Below are 20,722 nucleotides of genomic sequence, written 5' to 3'. Positions count from 1 at the left end.
AGGAAACTAATTCATACATTTAACTTAAAAATATCACGTAATCACACATTTTTATTAGTGGAAACTTGACCAGTATTCAATAAATAGCGAATTCAATAAATGCCACCTTGCAAATTGGTTACACAATGTTTTGATAGCATTAGCATAGCACTTGCTGAATGAGGACAGCAATATTCAGTAATAAATATAACATTTATCTGTTCTCAAACTAAGTTCATGCTCCACTCGTCACCATGATGCTAACCCTACAAAAAAACTCTTAAACTCTTCTAAAGAGTAACTCTTCTAAACTAGCATAAAAAACATTTAACACTACTAAATCTCTCACTTAACGTTAATTTTGCACAAAAAAACATAATATAACACTTAATTTTGGCATACTGCGTTGAGTGTCATGGCAAAGCATGCTGGGAAATAGAAATCCCAGCTTTACAGTGTGAGAGAGACATCCAAAATGTGCCGTGTTGGGGTTCAGGACAGTTTCTCAGTTCTAATGCTGCGTTCAGTTCATAAGAAATCAAATTTTCCTTGAACACTTCAGATCTTCTCTGATCGAGTGTATATAGAAAGCGATCAAAGAACGCTCTCTTTACAATCACTGGAGCTGTCAATCAAACTGAGTTTATCAGTGAGTTCTGGACTCTCGCAAAAACTCCCTTAATAATCAACGAATCTTGTATCTACATTGTGTTTGCAATATTAGTTATGATGAGCATACATGAGAGTGCAGAAATGACAAAATAACAGCATTTATGTCCCCTTTAAACCAGATGCTAATTTGCGCTGCTCTTGGTAGATTGCGTTGGTGATTATGGAAATGATCCGGCTGTGTCTGTTCTTTAATTTGTGTATCGTCAGTAGATCACGCGCAGAACTTTCCACTCCCATCCGGGATTCTTCTGGTTTTGTGCTCTCACCATAGTTTAGTAAATCTGGCCCTAAAATATTTACTTACATTAGTGAATTTGATTATTAAATCATTTATCAGTTATTATCAGGGGAAGGGGGGGGGGGGTGTATTTAACTGTTCAAGAGGGAAATGGCCTGTGGGAAGAAACTGTTCCTGTGCCCAGTTGTTCTGGTGGCCAGAGATCGGAGTCGCCGTCCTGATGGTACCAGTTCAAACAGGAGATGTCCAGGGTGAGCGGAGTCTGGGATGATTTTCCCTGCTCTCTTCCTCACTCTGCAAGAGTAAAGGATCTGGAGGATTGGCACCAATAATCCTCTCCGCAGTCCGGATTGTGCGTTGTAGTCTCTTGATGTCAGATTTGGTAGCTGAACCAAACCAGACAGTGATGGAAGTGCATAAGACCGACTCAATGACAGCCGAGTAGAACTGAATCAGCAGCTCCTGTGGGAGGTTGAGCTTCCTCAGCTGATGAAGGAAGTACAGTCTCTGCTGGGCCTTTTTCACAATGGAGTCGATGTGATTGTCCCACTTCAGGTCCTGAGAGATGGTAGTGCCCAGGAACCTGAATGACTCCACTGCTTCCACAGTGCTGTTCATGATGGGCTGTTCCTCCTGAAGTCCACTCTCATCTCCACCGGTTTGAGTGTGTTGAGCTCAAGGTTGTCATAACTCGTCCCCGTTTTGGATGAGGCCGATGACAGTGGTGTGGTCTGCAGATCTCAGGAGCTTCACTGAGGGTCTTTAGAAGTGCAGTCATTGGTGTAGAGGGAGAAGAGCAGCGGGGAGAGAACACACCCCTGGGGGACGCCAGTGCTGAGAGTCCTGGATGAGCTGGGTCAGTTTAGCTGAGAGAAGATCAGGCATGATGGTATTGAAGGCCGAACTGAAGTCCACAAATAAGATCCTTGCATAAGTCCCAGGTCTGTCGAGATGTTGCAGGATATAATGCAGTCCCATGTTGACTGCATCATCCACAGACCTGTTTGCTCTGTAGGCAAATTGAAATATATTTATAATTCAAATATTATTAAAAGATTTTGTAAGCATATTGCATAACTGTGTTTTATTTGTAATAATGCAGTGAAACATGCCAAATTGTGCTATTTTCATGATTTATCACAACTTTTTTTTTTATTTATGTGGTTGATACAATAATATTTTGAGTTTCTATTTATTAAACCAATTTTCTTCATTGTATTATCTAAAAAATTTTATTTCAATGAACTCGAAATTAAGGCAACCAGGTTACTTACTTTTTTAAGTTAAACCAACAATATTTTTTACAGTGTTGTTGTGGGCTCCCTATATTATTATTAACATTATTAATTATTATGATTTTGTTTGTTTATTACAATTTTGGGTATTTTTTTATACAATTCACCGCACGCGCAAAAACAAAACAAAAAACAAACAAACAATGAAAACAGTTCACAAGCCGTTCACAAAATCACAAGCTGTTCTCGTAATGTGGCTTTTCCTTGTTCACAAACATGTACAAAGAAAGTAAATCCATATCTTGTAGACACAGCATATGACTTCAATCCACCTTGCACGCTACTCTGCAGTGCAGTCAAAAACTGTGCGCTTCCCAATTACCAACACACACACACACACTTCCTGATACACCTGTGCTACACTGTAAAAAAAATTCAGGTCTGCAATTGAACATTTTCTAGTGACCGATCACATCTACATTTTTCAGTTGGCCAAATTGAATTTCTGTGAATTTATGCAATTGGAGACCTGGGCTGCGTTCAGCCCCGACAAAACGTTGCAAAACGTTTTTTAAACGGAAACGGTGCTGCGTTGAACACCCTGTTCTGTTCAAGAGTTTTATTCAAGAGTTTTATTTGTCACATACACAGTTATATACACAATATACAACTGGCAGTGAAATGTAAACAGGTCCGCTCCATGGACAGTGCAAATAACAGTTACAAGAACACAAGGGAAATTAAAATAGAAATAGAATAAAATTAGAATAAAAAGTATTAACATAAGTAGAGTTATAAATAAATCAAGTAAGATAAAAATAGGAAATAAGATAAAAATAAAAAAATAAATAAAAATATAAAATATAAAGTAAGTGGATATGATAAGTGAGATAAACTGTAGACTTAAAAATAAGTGGTTAACATAAAATATATATATATATTTATATATAGAGAAGTATGATGTGCATGCAATAGGTATAATTGCAAATCGGAGTATAATGTGCAAACAGGAGTATGATGTGCAAACAGGTTTATTACAGGTTGTTACGCAGTAACAATAGGAAAGTAAAGTGCAGTGCAATGGCAGTATGTGGATGTTAATGTTTAAACTGGATGTTTATGCGTGTGCGGGGTGAAGTGAAGTCACGTGACTGAGTTCAGGAGTCTGATGGCCTGGGGGAAGAAACTCCTCCTGAGTCTTTCAGTCTTTGCCATCAGGCTACGGAAGCGCTTACCAGATGGCAGCAGGGTGAAGTGAGAGTTTGCAGGGTGATTTATGTCTCTGATGATTTTGGTAGCTCTACCTCTGCAGCGTTTGGTGTAGATGTCCTGCAGAGACGGGAGAGCTGAGCCTGAGATGCGCTCGGATAAGCGCACCACTCTTTGCAGGGCTTTGCAGTCGTGACTGGTGCTGTTCCCGTACCACGCTGTGATGCACTGAGTTGACGCAAGAGTTGCAGCTACGGCAGCTGAGAAGGCCATTCTTTGTGTTCTTTTCGAGGAATTTTCGGAGTCTGATGAAATCGATATAAATACGTGTTTAATACTGCAAAATACATGCAATCACTGCCCTTGCTGTCCAGAATAAAAGACAACATCCCAATCCCATTTAATGAACTTTTTTTATCTCCTGGTTATCAATTCTAATTAAATTTTATTTTATTTCTAGTTCATACTATTTTAATAGCTTGTATTTTCTTTCTCATTTTTATGTAAAGCACTTAATTACCATATGAAATTTGCCTTGCAATGAAACTAGAAAATATACATACATACATCATCATGTTGATATGTATCATGTTTTTTTTACGACAATCATGCCTTCTAATATCTCCAATTGTTGCGTATTCATATTGAGCTGCAGGCGGACACATTTGTAAACATCTTTACTTGGACCCATTGTTCGAGCTGTCTCTTTAATACCGCGTGGTTTATATACATGCTGCTGTTGATTGGGCTGACATATTTGACACACTCACCAAACGAGAAAAAACGCATCTCAAACCCGTTGCACACCGTTACACACCGTTTCCAGGAAACATGACGTTCAACCGGAAACCGTAGCAAAACGTTGCGCACCGGTTTGAGCTTTGAATGTGCCCCTGATTTTTTTTTTTTTTACAGTGTACAATTACACTGTGTCACAACGCCACTCAGTGGCCAAGAACAACTTTACAACAAATGGCTCCAACAGATGCTTTGATATGTAGGCTATTTTATTAGACAGGCGAAGAACTGTTTGGATATAGGGTGAATTCAGGGTGAATGGGACACTTTTTCCAAGTCATCTCAATGGCAAAAAGTGTCCCAATCACCCTGAAATCACCCTACATTTATCAACTAAAAACTAATCATTGTTATACAGCTTAACACGGTTAGTCTTATTGTTTGAATCTCTTATTTTCTTGATTCAAGTAATGTTTTTACCATGACTCAGAGACAACACTATTTTGTGAAGTGACTAACATATCATAATCAGACATCATACAATATATTTTAAAATTAATTGCATGTCATTTAACAACAGTCATTTAGTCATCCTGTTTTTATTAATATGATTCCAGAGTTTAGACACAAAGCGTTGCCAAATCTGTTTTGCCAGTATTTTACAGTATCAACTGAGGCTGCTCTTGAGTTCATTTGAGAATGATTATATTTAAATTTGACTTTATTATGTTTTTTACCCATGTTTTAATTTGTTCAACAAAACATATGGTAACACTATATTTTGCAGTGTCCTTGTTACACAGTTACATGTATAATATTTTTTAATCAATTTTGCATAATTACAGGCAACTCTGCAGCAGATATAAATATCCAAAACATAGTGAAAACACTATTTAACAGCCAGGTCACATCAGCAGTTTAAGACATTAAATTCATAAGCACATAACACAAGAACACATCTTTAAATACAAACACAACTTTATTGATTATTCTAACACATAAAACTAATATCTAACACACACACACATTCACACGAGTTGCAGAAAGAAAGAAAGTGAGAAAAGGATGAGTTTTAAGAGAGTGAAAATATGAAATCCTAAGTTTCTAGCAGTATATGCATTTATAACAGATGACCTGAACAAACCATCAATCATTAATTTAACCCTTCTATCGTTTCTTAGGCGGGGTTATTAAATTAGATCTTAATGCACCAGTTCAGGTAGAATCTGGAGGTATTACTTGTGTTTGTAGCTTGTAGAGAGGAGATTTCCCAGGTTCTTTGATTCGCTGACGGTCTTGTGTCTTTGATTGATGTCTTGGGAAACCAATCGCGTGGCGTGTTGGCGGATGGATGGAAGTGGAGGCTTTCTCGTGGCTGAAGCTTGAAGTTTTGAGGTGATTGAAGGCTGTAAAGTCAACTTAGAACATGAGTCTCAACGAAAAGAAACTTAAGTAAAAGAAAGAAAAGTGAGTGAGACGAGAGTATAGATGGCTGGAATTAACTTTTAACCCATTTTCTCAGATCTTTGTCGGCCTTGATTGTCTGATCATCTAATCAGCTCATCGTCATCTCGTCTAATTCTTTGTTCGTCTTCTGAGATTTTAAACTCAAATGTCTGCCCATCCTCCTGGATGAGTTCTGACCTATTAGGAATCATCTTTGGTTCAGAGGTGACTTTCCTCCTCTCACCATAAATTTCATGTTATCTGTGGTCTCTTAACTTCCCGCTCTAAGCAGAGAGTACAGTTTAGACATGATTTCTATTATTTCTATTCTATTTCCAACATGAACATTTCAGTCTCTTGACTTTAAACAGACTCGATCTTAACACATTCTGAACTGAGAAATGAAGAACATGCTGGATTTATTCTTGCCGTTCATTACGTTCATCTTTCTGCTGATACTTTTTTTTTTTAAATATTGTTTACATAATTATAACAAATCATTACTCCATACGTACTGTATTAGTACAGATCTAAAAAAAGACTTTTTTATGATCATGTTTTGAGATCTGCGACATTAAGATCTCAGTCCAATGATCAATCAAACATATTGATTTGTGCTTTAAGTTTGTATTTTCTCTTTAATAACCGATTCACTGCTAAACTGATCTGAACTGAGAGAGTGAAGAGTATGTCATTGTTCTCTACAGGTTGTGTTATTGTGGAGTCACAGATGAAGGTTGTGCTGCTCTGGCTTCAGCTCTGAGATCAGGATCCTCACTGTAAACTGCAGACACTGGTGTAAGATCATCTCTCTGATAATCACATATACATTTGTCCTTGGTAAACATTCTTTATTAGTAATGTAATAGTTTTTAACTCATTGATTACCAACTCTGCTTGTTGAACTCTACCTTTTTTCAGGTCTGTAAGGAGTCCAAACAAACCATCACAATACATCCACACAGCACAAATTGAAGAGAAAATTGAATACATTTTATTAACAGCTCATTTTCTCTAAAAAAATATAGTTTGACCAGGAAAGCAAAAAACTTTAATTATATGTGTGATTCGTAGACACTCAATAAACAATAAATTACGAGTTATTCTTCCAAGTCCAAATAAGCATTAAATAAATATTCAGTTAAATCAGTGAACATCACAGGTGAGCCAATGCTTGATTAAACATGATAATCCTGAAACAAATGTTCTCTCCAGCATATATTCTCTACATCACAGACAAGACAAAAACATTACAAAAATACACAAATGATAAATGTTATATTAAAATAACAGTTTTTGAACTGGGCTCCATCAGAGCCGTTGAGTTGCGACATTCCCATAGACTTCCATAGGAATTGAGGAAAGTGGAAGTAACGCCAATGTTTTTTATTGCAGTAAATACCATTACAATAAGGCAAATCAAAACCATAATACTATTCCTAAAGAACAGAGCACAACTCTGTAAAAAAAAAAAGGGAAAAGGAAATAATGAAAATAATTACATCTGGGGGAAAAGCAGGGTCTTCTAATAATTTACATTTAGTAATCTTCTTGCACTTTCAAATTCTTAATGATTTACAGTAAATCCCAAAATCTTTTTGAAAAACAGAAAACAATGCACTAAAAATTTTTTGTTGGATTTACATGATTTAATTGTGTATCAGTTCCACATGAATAAAGTTAAACAAACATAACTTATTCACATAATTTCAACATCATGGAATCAAGTCATTTTCAAGTAACCCAATAATTCTCAAAGTGTTAACTGTTAACTAGCAATAGCATATATTAGCATGCTAAATACTAAGCATGGAATCTATAGTAATATAAGTAATAAACATATTAGTTTTTTTAAATGGTCATTAATATTAAATTAATATTATTGAACTGCAATATAGTACACTCTAAAAAAAAAAAGGTTCTATATGGCACCATAAATAGTTCTTGGCTCGTAATCATAGGGGAACCTTTTTTAGTGCTATATAGCACCATTTTTGGTGCTTCAGAGGTTCTTCACCGGTTCTTTGACTAAGGTGCTATATAGCACCTCTGAAGAACCACTGAAGCACCAAAATTGGTGCTATATAGCACTAAAAAAGGTTCCCTTATGATTACGAGACTTTTTTTTTAGAGTGTACATTTAATTAATATAAAGTTACACTTAAAGGGATAGTTCAACCAAAAATGAAAATTACCCCATGATTTATTCACCCTCAAGCCATCCTAGGTGTGTATGACATTCATCTTTCAGACGAATACACTCTGAGTGCTATTAAAAAATGTCCTGGTTAATCCAAGCATTATAAAGGCAGTGAATGGGAGCCCAAAATTTGAATCTCAAGTGCATCCATCCATAATAAAAGTACTCCACGCAGCTCTGGGGGTTAATAAAGACCTTCTGAAGCGAAGCGATGCATTTGTGTTAGAAAAATTTCCACATTTAAAACTTTATAAAGTAAAATATCTAGCTTCCGCCAGAGCACCTTCCATATTTAACTTATGAAGAAAGTGCACTTTTTTGGGCTGCCATTCACTGCCATTATAAAGCTTGGATTGGCCAGGACATTTTTATTATAACTCCAAATGAATTCATCTGAAAGAAGAATGTCATACACACCTAGGATGGCTTGAGGATGAGTAAATCATTTTAAAAGAACCAAACCCAGTTCACTTAAAGTGAACCAGAAGGGAACCAGCCAAAAGTGACCTCAGTCCTTATGGTGTTCACAATATAGTGGACTCAAAAGAGAACCCGTAGCCAGACTAATTTCCCTATTTTAAAAATGTAGCCTTACGAGATGATAAAATATAACAGAAAAAAGAAAGACCCTGTAGGCCATAGTGGGTGAAGATAAAAATCTTTATTAAAAGAAAATAAATTTTTTAAAATAACAAAAATGCACAGTACAAATACACAACATATTATTCAAATGAAATAAACAGTGCTTTATTTTTCAGTATGTGTATTTAACATCAGCATTCAAGTAAGAAACTGAGGCTACGTCCACATTAATCTGGATACATTTCCGGTAACTTTAAACGGCGTATCAATGTGGACGGAAGGCCAAAACGGAGAGAAAAATATACGTTTTCAAACGAAAACGCATTAGTGTGGACATGGCCTGAATAAACAAATATAAAAATTAAACACTACATAGACTACACTGTATAAATTATACATTGATTCTTATTAAAGCTACTGAAATTCATGATAGTAGGATATTTCTTCAAAAGCAGATCTTAGAGACATTTTAATCATTCACAATCTAAAATTGTGATATCGCACACCTCTAGCCTCTTTCCTTCAGTTTATGAGAAAACAAAAGAAACACTTTTATGTTCTTGTGTGTTGAGGATAGTTGGCGTCAAATGCAATCCTCTTTCCAAATATCAAGAAGCGCACAGGTCTCCTTCTGAGACCACACCTGACATGGTGAGAAGTTTTGTGTTGTTTTCAGCAGTGATGGAACATGGCGGCAGGTATAGAGACAGAGCGTATTTAGGCCACGCCCACAACGGGGGGGGGGAAACAATCCAACGCTCTCCATTGACTTTGCATTGCGTGAGGCTGCATCCTTGTCATTTCGTACTTGTAACAAAAAACAGAACAATGTCTAAAAGCTGATATGTGACAAAGTGTACAGCAAACAAGCTAAAAAACACAGACATAAGTCGACCCAAAAAAATTAGAGTTTAAGGAGACAAAAGTGGATAAAGGCAGTAAAACGTGACGCCTCGCAGGAAGAATGGGTCAATTTTGGGATCCTGACACTCAGTATGCGTATGTGTGCAGTAAACATTTTGTCACTGTTAAGTCAAATATCCAAATGTCAGATTTATATATTATATATCCTGTCTCTGATGACGTTCCCCTCCAGTGGCTGTAGTTCTCAGTGTAATATAACGTGTAGCGCTCTGTCTCAATGGCCTGTATCCACTTTTTTGTCCTTAAACGCTCGTTTTTTGGGTCAATAGCTTATAAAAACTTCTGGGTTTTTGGTTGTGGGTTTTGTTTAGCTTGTTTGCTGTACACTTTGTCACATATCCGCTTTTAGACATTGTTCTGTTTTTTGTTATAAGTCCGAAATGACAAGGAGATGCTTCACGCAATACAAAGTCAATGGAGAGCGTTCGATTGTTTTCCCCCCGGTGGGCGTGGCCTTCAGATTATGACGCGTGTCGCTCTGTCTCTACGGCAAGCCTCCAGCTACACATGTTGAAACAAAACGTAAAGTGGACCAGGACCTCTTCGCTTTCACATATCACAAATAAATCAAACCATTGAGCACTGAGGACGGTTCACTTTTGGGTCCTTTTAAGGGGTCTGAGATCACTTGGCTTGTTCTCATATACACGCTGAACCACTCTGAGTGTGTTTGGGCTCAAACGAACTAGGTGTGAAACACCCTAAGGTGTTGTTTCTTCATCACTCCCCGGAATAAATGCTACTGTAAATATCGTCAGTGTAGTAATCAATGCACATTATGAGTTAATATTTACCAAACATTTCTGCAAATATAGTGAAACTGCCGTCTATCCTGCTTAAACACATTCAGAGAGATTGACAGCTCAGAGTTGTTTGAAACTATTGAGAGCTCCATGAACCACGTGACGGCGAGATCAACGCATGTCACAACTCTGTTTTTCAGCGGCTCTGGGCTCCATATAGTCCTAGATAAGCACTGTGTGTTTGTTTCACCTCAAGTTCATGAAAAAACAGCATCCTTTATAAAACAGTGTAGTGCGAAAGTATGTGGCGACGCTTATCAGTACGTTCAAATCACATCACACATTATTGAAATCTTTAATAAACTGGCAATTTTACACACTGTTTACACAGAGTCATTGTTCTCTGCAGGTTGTATGATTGTGGAGTCACAGATGAAGGTTGTGCTGCTCTGGCTTCAGCTCTGAGATCAAACCCCTCACACCTGAGAGAACTGGATCTGTCTGGGAATAAACTAGGAGATTCAGACGTGAAGCTTCTCTCTGATCTAAAGAATGATCCACATTATAAACTCGAGAAACTATATTGTAAGTAGATTGTTTTATTCATAAACAGTATACAACTAAAATACAACTATAATAGAATAACATGTCATTTAGCCTGGTGTTTTTAAATTGAACTAAGTCTAGTGTAACAGGCCACCTTGTGTGATATGACTGATCTAAGACTATATGAATATTTTCAGCTTTTACAATGTCTCTGTGTGTCACAAAGTGAGAGGGTTAATATTTACTATTATTAATCAGAAATGGAGACCATGCTTGTGTTTTTCCATTCTTATTCAGTTCATATTTATTTGTACATATCACAAAACATCATATCAAACTTTATAGAAAATGCATGTTTTTAAATATTAAAATCAAGAAGCCAGAGGTGACTGTCAAAGAAATTAGTGATGAGATTTCAGAGAAAAACTCCAAACTCATCAGAGGAAGTTCATCCATCCTCTGGCAAAAAGGAATATCCATACAGCAACAATATACAGCTCTAAAGTAATACAAGACATGGTTAGCAGGGCTTAAGTAGCAATATTTTACAATTATATATATATTGATATTACACCCAGATCTTTAACTGTAGAGGATGGGGTAAGAGTGCTTCATGTTATTGTCCTTTATTTAAACAATCAAAATGGCTGCAGTCAGACAGCTTACATCTAAAACATCTTAAAGCCTGTCCCCGATCATGATCTATAGTGTCAAAAGCAGCACTATCGAGTAAAACTAGGCTTGAAATGCAGTCTTGGTCAGATTCTAGAAGTTATTTCTGATCTCTGTGCTATGATGGCACCTGGAAAGTAACAGAAATTCTTCACAGATAACATTTTCTGCAGAAAGGAGCATATTTGAGCAGGCACAACATTTTCTAATATTTCAGACAAACTGAACATTTGAGATGGGTCTGTAGTTTGCTAATTCATCAGAGTCTAGTTGTGGTTTCTTCATGAGAGGTTTAATAACTGCCAGCTTCAAGGGTCTCAGGATGTGACCTAGAGAAAAGCAGAAGATTATAATATTGAGGACAGACTCTCCTGCTACAGGGAGCAACCCTTAGTTTAGTGGGTATGGGATCTATACATGTGGTTGGTTTTGGTTTTGGCAATGTTTATTTAGCTTGTCCTATATCAGTAAAGAATACAATTGTTCCTGGGAGGTGATAATTGAATGTCAACAGTTGTACATTTACAATTGTGTTTCTTTACAACAGTTGTGATTTGTGAAAATTACGTGATCTAGGACCTTTAGTGCTTGCCATTGTAAAGACTACATCTATCCCTCACAGACTCGTTTTCATCCACGTTAATTCTAACCCGACTATTGGTATGAAACGGCTTCACAACCACACAGTAGCATTATTTCTGTGTTACAATCATTCAAATGATTACAGAAGTACTGGGATAAAAGTTAATAGTTTGGATATAAACACTGATTTCTGATGGTAATGAGTTTATTGTTGCAGTATCTAGTGTTTGAAGAATCTGCCCATATTGCTCGTCACTTCATTGAGTTCACCAGTATTTATAGATACACAGAGCAGCTATAACAGGTCAGCAGGTTATCTGACTCATGAATCTTTATTGGTTGGAATAATAGTTGAATAGTTGGAATAAGTTATACCTAGTCAATGATGATGTACGATAAGAGTTCAGCTACTCACAGTGTGCATAAGATGAGATCGTGATCTGTGATATGCTTACTTTACGGTAGAATATCTATATCAGTAACATTAATATCTTCAGTAAAGGTATGGCACTGGGGGTCACGGTAGCCAGAGCTGAAAGTGTAGCATTAAGCATAAACACTTTAAAAGAGTTTAACCTGAGTCCTGTTCTCTGAGTAACATTAAGTTGCTCTAAAAGTTGCAACACCTTCCCTACGGCTACGACCAATCAGACGGGCTCGTGTTTATAACTGAAGTCTGGTGGAGTGGACTTATTGAGACCAATTAAAACTGGTTTAAGCTAATCAGAGTACATCAAAACTATAATCTGTGATGATCATGATTTTATTTACAATAACTGCTTTAGGTTTGAGAGATATAATGTTTAGGAGCCCTAGCTATAAAAAATGCCTTTATTTGCTTATTTTGCTGTTATCTTTTTTAGTTTAATAAACATATTATTTGTTTTCATTACACAGGGATGAGGTACAGACACAGTCTCTGTCATATGCTGTATTATCATTTATTTGGTTAGAACATACTGTAGGAGATGTTGTCCGACAGGAAGAAGATTCTAGATCACTCACAGAAAAGATTACAAGTTGTTTCTGTTCTTCACACCATTCATATAATTCAATTCAATTCAATTCAAATTTATTTGCATAGCGCTTTTCACAATACACATTGTTTCAAAGCAGCTTTACAGAAAGTGCATTTCATAGATGTACAGTAAAAATGTTAGAAAGACAATGTTAAAGAATAATGTTCGAAAAAGTTAATCAATCGTGTATTAATTTAGGACATAACAACGCTGGCGTGGAGTCGTCTCATCACAGGTGTCGGGGCATCCGAAGTCTCCATGAGAGGCTGGATACAAACTGGAGCTGATGAACTATTTACCTCGGGACTAGTGTCCCGAGATAACAACAGAAAAGCAGATGGGAAATGATTAGCGTAGCTGCTGTTCAGAATATTATATTAATGCTTTTGATCCAATTTAACTGTAGTATAAAAAGATAATTATAATGTGAATGCTTGGCTAAAGAGATGCGTCTTTAATCTAGTTTTAAACTGGGACAGCGAGTCTGAACCTCGAACAATATCAGGAAGACTATTCCAGAGTTTCGGAGCTAAATATGAAAATGCCCTCCCTCCTTTAGTGGACTTAGATATCCTAGGAATGACCAGAAGGAGTTTAGTGATCTTAAAGAGCGCGATGGATTGTAGGGCGATAGAAGATCCGTTAGATACACTGGAGCTAAACCATTTAGGGCTTTATAGGTCAGTAGCAATACTTTGTAATTGATACGGAACTTCACAGGTAACCAGTGTAGAGATGATAAAATTGGTGTTATATGATCATATTTTCTTGACCTAGTAAGAACTCTAGCAGCTGCGTTTTGGACTAACTGTAGCTTGTTTATTGAGGATGCAGGACAACCAGCTAATAAAGCATTACAGTAATCTAATCTCGAGGTCATGAATGCATGAACTAACTTTTCTGCATCAGAAATAGATAGCATGTTACGTAGCTTAGCAATGTTTCTAAGATGGAAAAATGCCGTTCTTGTAACATATGAAATATGATTTTCGAATGTCAGGTTGCGGTCTAATATAACACCCAGGTCTTTTACTGTAGTGGATAAAGTGACAGGACATCCTTCCAAGGTAAAATTGTATTGCGAGAGGTTTTGTGGGCAGTTTTTTGGACCAATAAGTAACACCTCCGTTTTATCTGAATTTAATAGCAGAAAATTACACGTCATCCAGTATTTAATATCTTCAACACACGCTGTCAGTTTAGATAATTTAGCGTTTTCATCTGGTCGTGATGAAATATATAATTGAGTGTCATCAGCATAACAGTTAAAAATTAATTAAGAATAGAACAGTTAAGAAATTAATTCCATGTTTTCTTATAATATTACCAAGTGGCAGCATATATATAGAGAATAGCAGAGGGCCTAGCACGGATCCTTGCGGCACCCCATAGTCTACTGACGTCATCTTTGATTTTTTCCCATTTAGACAGACAAAATGGTAGCGGTCTGATAAGTACGATCTAAACCAGTTTAATGCCTGTCCCTGAACACCAGTATAATTTTGAAGTCGATCTAAGAGTAGTTTATGATCTATAGTATCGAACGCAGCACTAAGATCGAGTAGAACTAGTATTGAGATACAGCCTTGGTCAGAAGCTAGAAGTAAATAATTTGTGATTTTAACGAGTGCAGTTTCTGTGCTATGATGCGGCCTGAATCCTGATTGAAATTTTTCATAGATATCATTTTCTTGCAAGAAATCGCACAATTGAGCGGACACAACTTTTTCTAGTATTTTAGACATAAATGGAAGATTTGAAATTGGTCTGTAATTTGCTAGGTTATTATGATCTAATTGTGGCTTCTAAATGAGAGGTTTTATGACTGCCAACTTGAATATTCTTGGAACATGACCTAAAGATAAAGATGAGTTAATAATATTGAGAAGAGGCTCTTCCACTACAGGTAACAACTCTTTCAGTAGTTTAGTCGGTATTGGATCTAATAAACATGTTGTTGGTTTAGATGCAATGATAAGTTTATTTAGCTCTTCCTGTCCTATAGTTGTAAAGCGGTGTAGTAGTTCTTGACGGGCGATAGTTGCGGTTGAATCATAAGACATCATTAAAGATTGTACATTTACAATTTTGTTTCTGATGCTTTCTATTTTCTCAGTGAAGAAATTCATAAAATCATTACTACTAAACTGTAACGGAATATTTTGCTCAGGCGATGTTTGTTTATTTGTTAGTCTAGCCACGGTGTTAAATAAAAACCTTGGGTTATTTTGATTATTTTCTATTAGTTTGCGGAGATGCTCAGCCCTGGCTGCTTTTAGGGCCTTTTTATAACGTGACATACTATCTTTCCACGCGATTCTAAAGACCTCTAAATTAGTTTGTTTCCATTTACGCTCTAAGTTACGAGTTTCTCTCTTGATAACATGTGTAGCACTGTTGTACCATGGTGCTTTAGGTTTCTCTCTAACCTTTTTTAATCTAATTGGTGCAACAATTTCTAATGTGCTAGATAAAATCGTGCTCATACTGCTAGCCATTTCCTCTAGTTCATCTGTTTGTTTGGGTTCACTGAGCAGCTGAGACAGATCAGGTAAGGTATTTGAGAATCTATCTATAGTGGTTGGAAGGATTGTTCTGCCTGGTCGATAACGTGGCGCAACATGACAGATTTCAGCAGTACGCAGTATGCAAGTTACCATGTAATGGTCAGTGACATCATCACTTTGCGGTATAATATCTATGTCGGTTGGGTTGGTTCCATGTGATATAATTAAATCTAGTGTGTGATTAAGACGATGAGTGGGACCAGTGACGTTTTGCTTAACCCCAAAGGAGTTTAATAGATCTGTAAATGCAGCCCCTAATGCATCATTTGTGTTATCTACGTGTATGTTAAAATCTCCAACAATTAATGCTTTATCGACGTTGACCAATAGATCTGAGAGAAAGTCTGCAAACTCTTTTAAGAAATCAGCATAGGGCCCTGGAGGTCTAAATACAGTAGCCAAGGCTAGAGATAATACGGATTTCTTTCTTACATTTAATAGCGTAACATTTAGCACTAGTACTTCAAACGAATTAAACCTGTGACCTGTTTTATGAGTAACATTAAGAATATCTCTATAGATTGTTGCAACACCGCCGCCACGACCAATCAGACGGGGCTCATGCTTATAACAGTATCCTGGCGGGGTAGACTCATTAAGACCGAAATAATCATTTGGCTTAAGCCAGGTTTCAGTAAGGCAAAGTACATCGAAACTATTATCTGTGACCATTTCATTTACAATAACCGCCTTAGACCTAGTTTTAGAAATTGTTTTTGTTCACTGATATTGAGATTTTCTGGTTTAATCACAATTAGATTTTTCCTAGATCCTACATTAGATTTAATGTTTGACCTCACTAAACGAGGAATAGACACAGTTTCTATATAATGTTCTACACAGTTATGTTCAGACACAGTTTCTATATAATGTTCTACATTGGTACTTATGTCAATTAAGTTTGGACAGCATTGTTTTTGTTCACTAATATTGAGATTTTCTGGTTTAATCACAATTAGATTTTTCCTTGATCTTACAGTAGATTTAATGTTTGACCTCACTAAACGAGGAATAGACACAGTTTCTATATAATGTTCTACACAGTTATGTTCAGACACAGTTTCTATATAATGTTCTACATTGGTACTTATGTCAATTAAGTTAGGACAGCAAATACTGTTATTTGGACTTTGACTTACTAGTCATATGGTGGTGTGCAGCGCTCTCGAGATGTTGTCCGACAGAAGAGCCGCTCCGATTCTGCTGGGGTGAAGACCATCAGGACGGAAGAGCCTAGGTCGCTCCCAAAACAGATTCCAATTATTTACAAAGAGCAGCTTCTGTTCATTACACCATGACATTAACCATTCATTTAGAGCAAATAATCTACTGAACTTTTCATGTCCTAGTCGGTACGTGGGAAGAGGTCCAGACACGATGATCGATGCTTCAGGCGATGTTCTGCGCACCGTCTCGACCAGGCTCTTGTAGTCCTTCTTCAGAACCTCCGTCTGCCGCAGCCTGGTGTCGTTCGTTCCCGCGTGCAGCACGACAGCTCCGATGCGCTCGTCACCGTTCAGGATCTCGGGAACCTGCGCAGCGACATCGAGAACACGAGCAGCAGGAAAGCAGTGAGTGATTACCTTGCCTTTACCTGAGGTAGCGTGGACATGGCGGACGATGGAAGTACCGATGACCACAGCGTCGCGTTCCGTCTCGCGAAGAGGGGAGAAGCGGTTCCGGGTGGAGATCTCGAAGACCGGGAGGGGCGGAGAGGTCCTAGCTCTGGTCCTGGCTCGCGTCTTCCGCTGTGGAAGCACCCAGGGTCGTGTCGGCGCCGGAGTGAACGAAACAAGGGATGATGATCGCGTCCTGGGTGCTTTGGTCCTGTGCAGAGAAACACATGGAGTAGACGAGGTCGGAGTCAAGAGGTTACTAACCGCATTGGCGCGTGATGTTTCAAGCGCTGATCGTCGCTCTCTCAGCACGGCTCGTCTCTCTAGTAGATCGCGAATCTGCTTTTCCAACGACTCCAACTCCAACTGCACCGAATGCAGCTCGAACGTGTCCTCGCCTGCACTCAAAGGTAACATTAGACACACATCCGAGTTATTCGTCATTGTAGCAGATGTGCTGCGATGACGAATTGTCGGTTTCAGTGGTGACCGGTGTAAATAAGTTACCACGCGTGCAATGCTAGCGGGCTACGGTTAGTAGCGGAAGTTCGGATATAAGTAGTGATATCAAAGCAATCCGATTGTTTTTTATAGAGAATCGTATCGGAGATATATTCACACGCTGTAAATAATAGAAAATAATCGTTTGTAAGCGAGTGATAAGGAGAAAATCAAGGATTATGAATCAATTCGACGGAGCTCTAACATCAACAACGCGCTCACAACCCGCGCATGCGCAGGGATAATGCGAATAATCTTCTGAACTTTTCGTTTCCACAACGGTTAGTGGGAAGTGGTTCTGACACGATGATCTTTTGACAATGTTCTTGATCAGGATCTGCGACTGCCACAGCCTGATGTCGTTCAGCCCGCGTGCAGCACAACAGCTCCGGTGCTCTCGCCACCTTTATAGCTCTGGCTGTAATATTAATGTACTCTGTATTCATCTCTGCCTGTGTTTGTTCTGAAATGTTCTGATCTCCTGATGTGATGTGACAGCAGTGATGTCTCATCCTCCATTTGTGACTGTCTGTGTGTTTTATTGTAGTTTCCTGATGATCAGCTGATGGTGAATAAGGAGCCGCTTCAGAGACGTCACAGTCAGAGACTGAAGACAGAGACGCCACAGCGATCACACTGTCATGTGACTTCACAGCAGTTTCTTTGTATCTTTTTGTGGGTCTGTTCATTTACAGATATCTGATTTCCACAGTGATCTAATAGAGGACTTAAACTCAGTAATAAATATTTTTTTCTATTTGTGATGACCCATGAAAACGAGAGCTGAAAATGTATTTGGTATTGATTAGTTATTGCGCTGCTTGATTACAATGTTGATGGTGTAACATCCAGTATTCACTAAGTGACAAAATTACAAAATTAGATAATTTTAATCAACAAGATATAGACAGTGTATATAGGTAATTTATTAATTAGGAAAAGGTGACAGAGTTTAGAGAGTTTATAGATTTACAAGAGTGTGATTACAGAAGAGTGATAGAAATATTTTAAATGTATCTGTTACCAGCAAAGAGTGACAAATATGATTTCATCAAACAATAATTTCATTTTTTGTTATTGTTTTATATGATGATAACCTATTAAATTGTATTCTTAAATCTCATTATTTTACTGTTTTTTGTTTTTGCTTTCATGCCTCAGTTTATCAGTATTTGCTACTAAGGCAATTAGAAACGGGACTTGACAAATTACATTTGTTATTTTTAAGATTTACCTTATATTTTAATGTGCAAATTAGTCTAGTCCACTCAGAGGGAGTTGATGGAGTATCTCAAGACTTCTGACCCTCATAGGAAAAAAGAAAACTACAAAAGTTCCTTAGTCCTTCAAAATCTTTATCATTTACATTTTATATGTCTGGAAACCCTCGATGCAGTCAATTGGTTCATACAACAAGGTTGTCATTTTTAGCAAGTGTTAATGATCAGACTCAATATATAATTTTAAAATTATTAAACAATATTCATAATTTTCACATGACGTCACACCATTATAGGAATGCCCACCTGGAGGGCAAAACAAGGCTTTCCTCCATTGCCCGCCAGTCATATTTAACAGGTTTGTAGTAAGTTTTAGAAATGCTTTTGAAGTGAAAAACTTTGTGTTTAATAAACAAAATATATTTTTGAAATGAAGACGTGAAGTGTTTTGAGTGGATGTTACGACCCGCTCGTTTCGAACCGCAACATAAAAGGGGGATCGGACAACTAGGTCTAATCAAAGAAAAGTGTTTTATTAAACTGTGCATAAAGACACCACAAACAGAACAACAACAAACAAAAGTCTAGGGGTAAACAAGGAATGAATGAACTTTAACAAAATATACATATATGCTACATGACTTAAGAAATACAAACAAATAAGAAAAGAATCAGTAAGTGCTTACATCCAGCATGGAGACACCTCTGGGAATGTCTATCCCACAGAGAGCATAACCTCTAATGATACACACACACACTTATATACACACACACTCAAGTTAATTGTCAATTAACAGGAGACCCAATCGGAAGCTCTCCCATTCTGCCCAATAGGAAGACTCAGGGTCGTCCCAGTGGAGTACATGCAAAATAATCTGTTCCCTGAATCCACAGCCTTTGTTGTTATTGTGAGTGTACACAAATAAAAGTAGACTGTTTACTGTTTATAATTATGTCTTGCACTGATCTGTATGGCTAAAAATTATGGAGTATTGTGAGTGTGAGTATTGTGTGTTTCCACTGTCATAAAGGAAAAAATCCATCAGAAGGCGCCGACGCCTTCGTTGGACAGAGGGTTAAAGAAAACGTCTCGGTTACGTATGTAACCCTCGTTCCCTGAGGAGGGAACGGAGACGTACGTCAGTGACTGACGAATGGGGGTTTCGCCTAGAAGCCAATTACCTTCGAGGTGTTTAACAGCGCCCAATGGCGTGCCAATGCCATGGGCATGCGGAATTTGCATGCGTAACTCCGCCCCACCTCGTGGGTATATAAGGAAGTACGCTAGCAACATCGCATTATGTATCTGCTGCGGAGCTAAGATCTGAACTCCGCGTTCCAGCAGCACAGCTGATGTGGCTAAGGAACGTACGTCTCCGTTCCCTCCTCAGGGAACGAGGGTTACATACGTAACCGTGACGTTCCCTTTCGTTCAGTCACTCCGACGTACGTCAGTGACTGACGAATGGGGGTTCCAGTATAACCGCGCCACTCAGCTGTCATCCAGTGCCCTGCGTAAGTGTGAGATCCCGCCACTTAAGGCCGTAGGACTCCCACTTATCACAGGATTACCAAGGTACACTGGGAAGCATATCCCAGTGAGGGAATGCCAATGATGCCTACCCGTGGGGAGGACTTAGAGAGTACACATATGACCCGCTGTGGGCTGCATATGGGAAACTCTAGGGTACCAGCCGAAGGTGGATTTTTAACCCTAGGGGTGGCAGGGGCTTGCCAAGGGAAAGACACCTGCTCACTGAGGAGGCTTACGGTGGAAATACTCGTGTGGGGGTTGCCGGAGGGGAACCATGCACACGGGGCACCTGGCCGGACATGAGGGTCTAGGCTCGAAAGGGCAGACTGAACTGATGTCGGCGTCGACAGTGCTGGAGGAGCTCAGGGCTCTCGGGGAGCTCACCTGAGGAGAATATCGCATGTATCCAGTCCGTGAAGTGGAGTGGCGAGCAAGCGAAGACACCAGAGCCTGGTCCATTACTGGCCCCTCGGGGGGGCGAGTACATAGTCGGACACTG

At 38.3% G+C, this 20,722-nt stretch overlaps 1 protein-coding gene across 6 annotated transcripts in view; it reads left to right on the top strand.

Moving 5' to 3' along the window:
• The window catches only part of LOC307128303 (NACHT, LRR and PYD domains-containing protein 3-like), a 54,934-nt gene extending 35,812 nt beyond the window's left edge, over window positions 1-19,122 (top strand). For 2 of the 6 annotated variants that reach the window (XM_079820051.1, XM_079820050.1), the window contains exons 9-11: window positions 6,225-6,253; window positions 10,405-10,551; window positions 18,017-18,153. In XM_079820051.1, coding sequence (XP_079676177.1) covers window positions 6,225-6,253; window positions 10,405-10,551; window positions 18,017-18,024 — 184 coding nt within the window. In that variant the 3' untranslated portion in view covers window positions 18,025-18,153. Of the gene's footprint in view, window positions 1-6,224; window positions 7,944-10,375; window positions 10,552-18,016 lie in introns of those variants that run through there. The other 4 variants (XR_013816765.1, XR_013816766.1, XM_079820053.1 and 1 more) reach the window with 4 other exon arrangements.
• Window positions 19,123-20,722: the final 1,600 nt, after the last annotated feature.

Source organism: Gobio gobio (genome assembly GCF_949357685.1).
Source record: "Gobio gobio genome assembly, chromosome: 6".
In the NCBI taxonomy this organism is placed as follows: domain Eukaryota; kingdom Metazoa; phylum Chordata; class Actinopteri; order Cypriniformes; family Gobionidae; genus Gobio; species Gobio gobio.
This window is presented reverse-complemented; position numbering and strand designations above follow the sequence as displayed.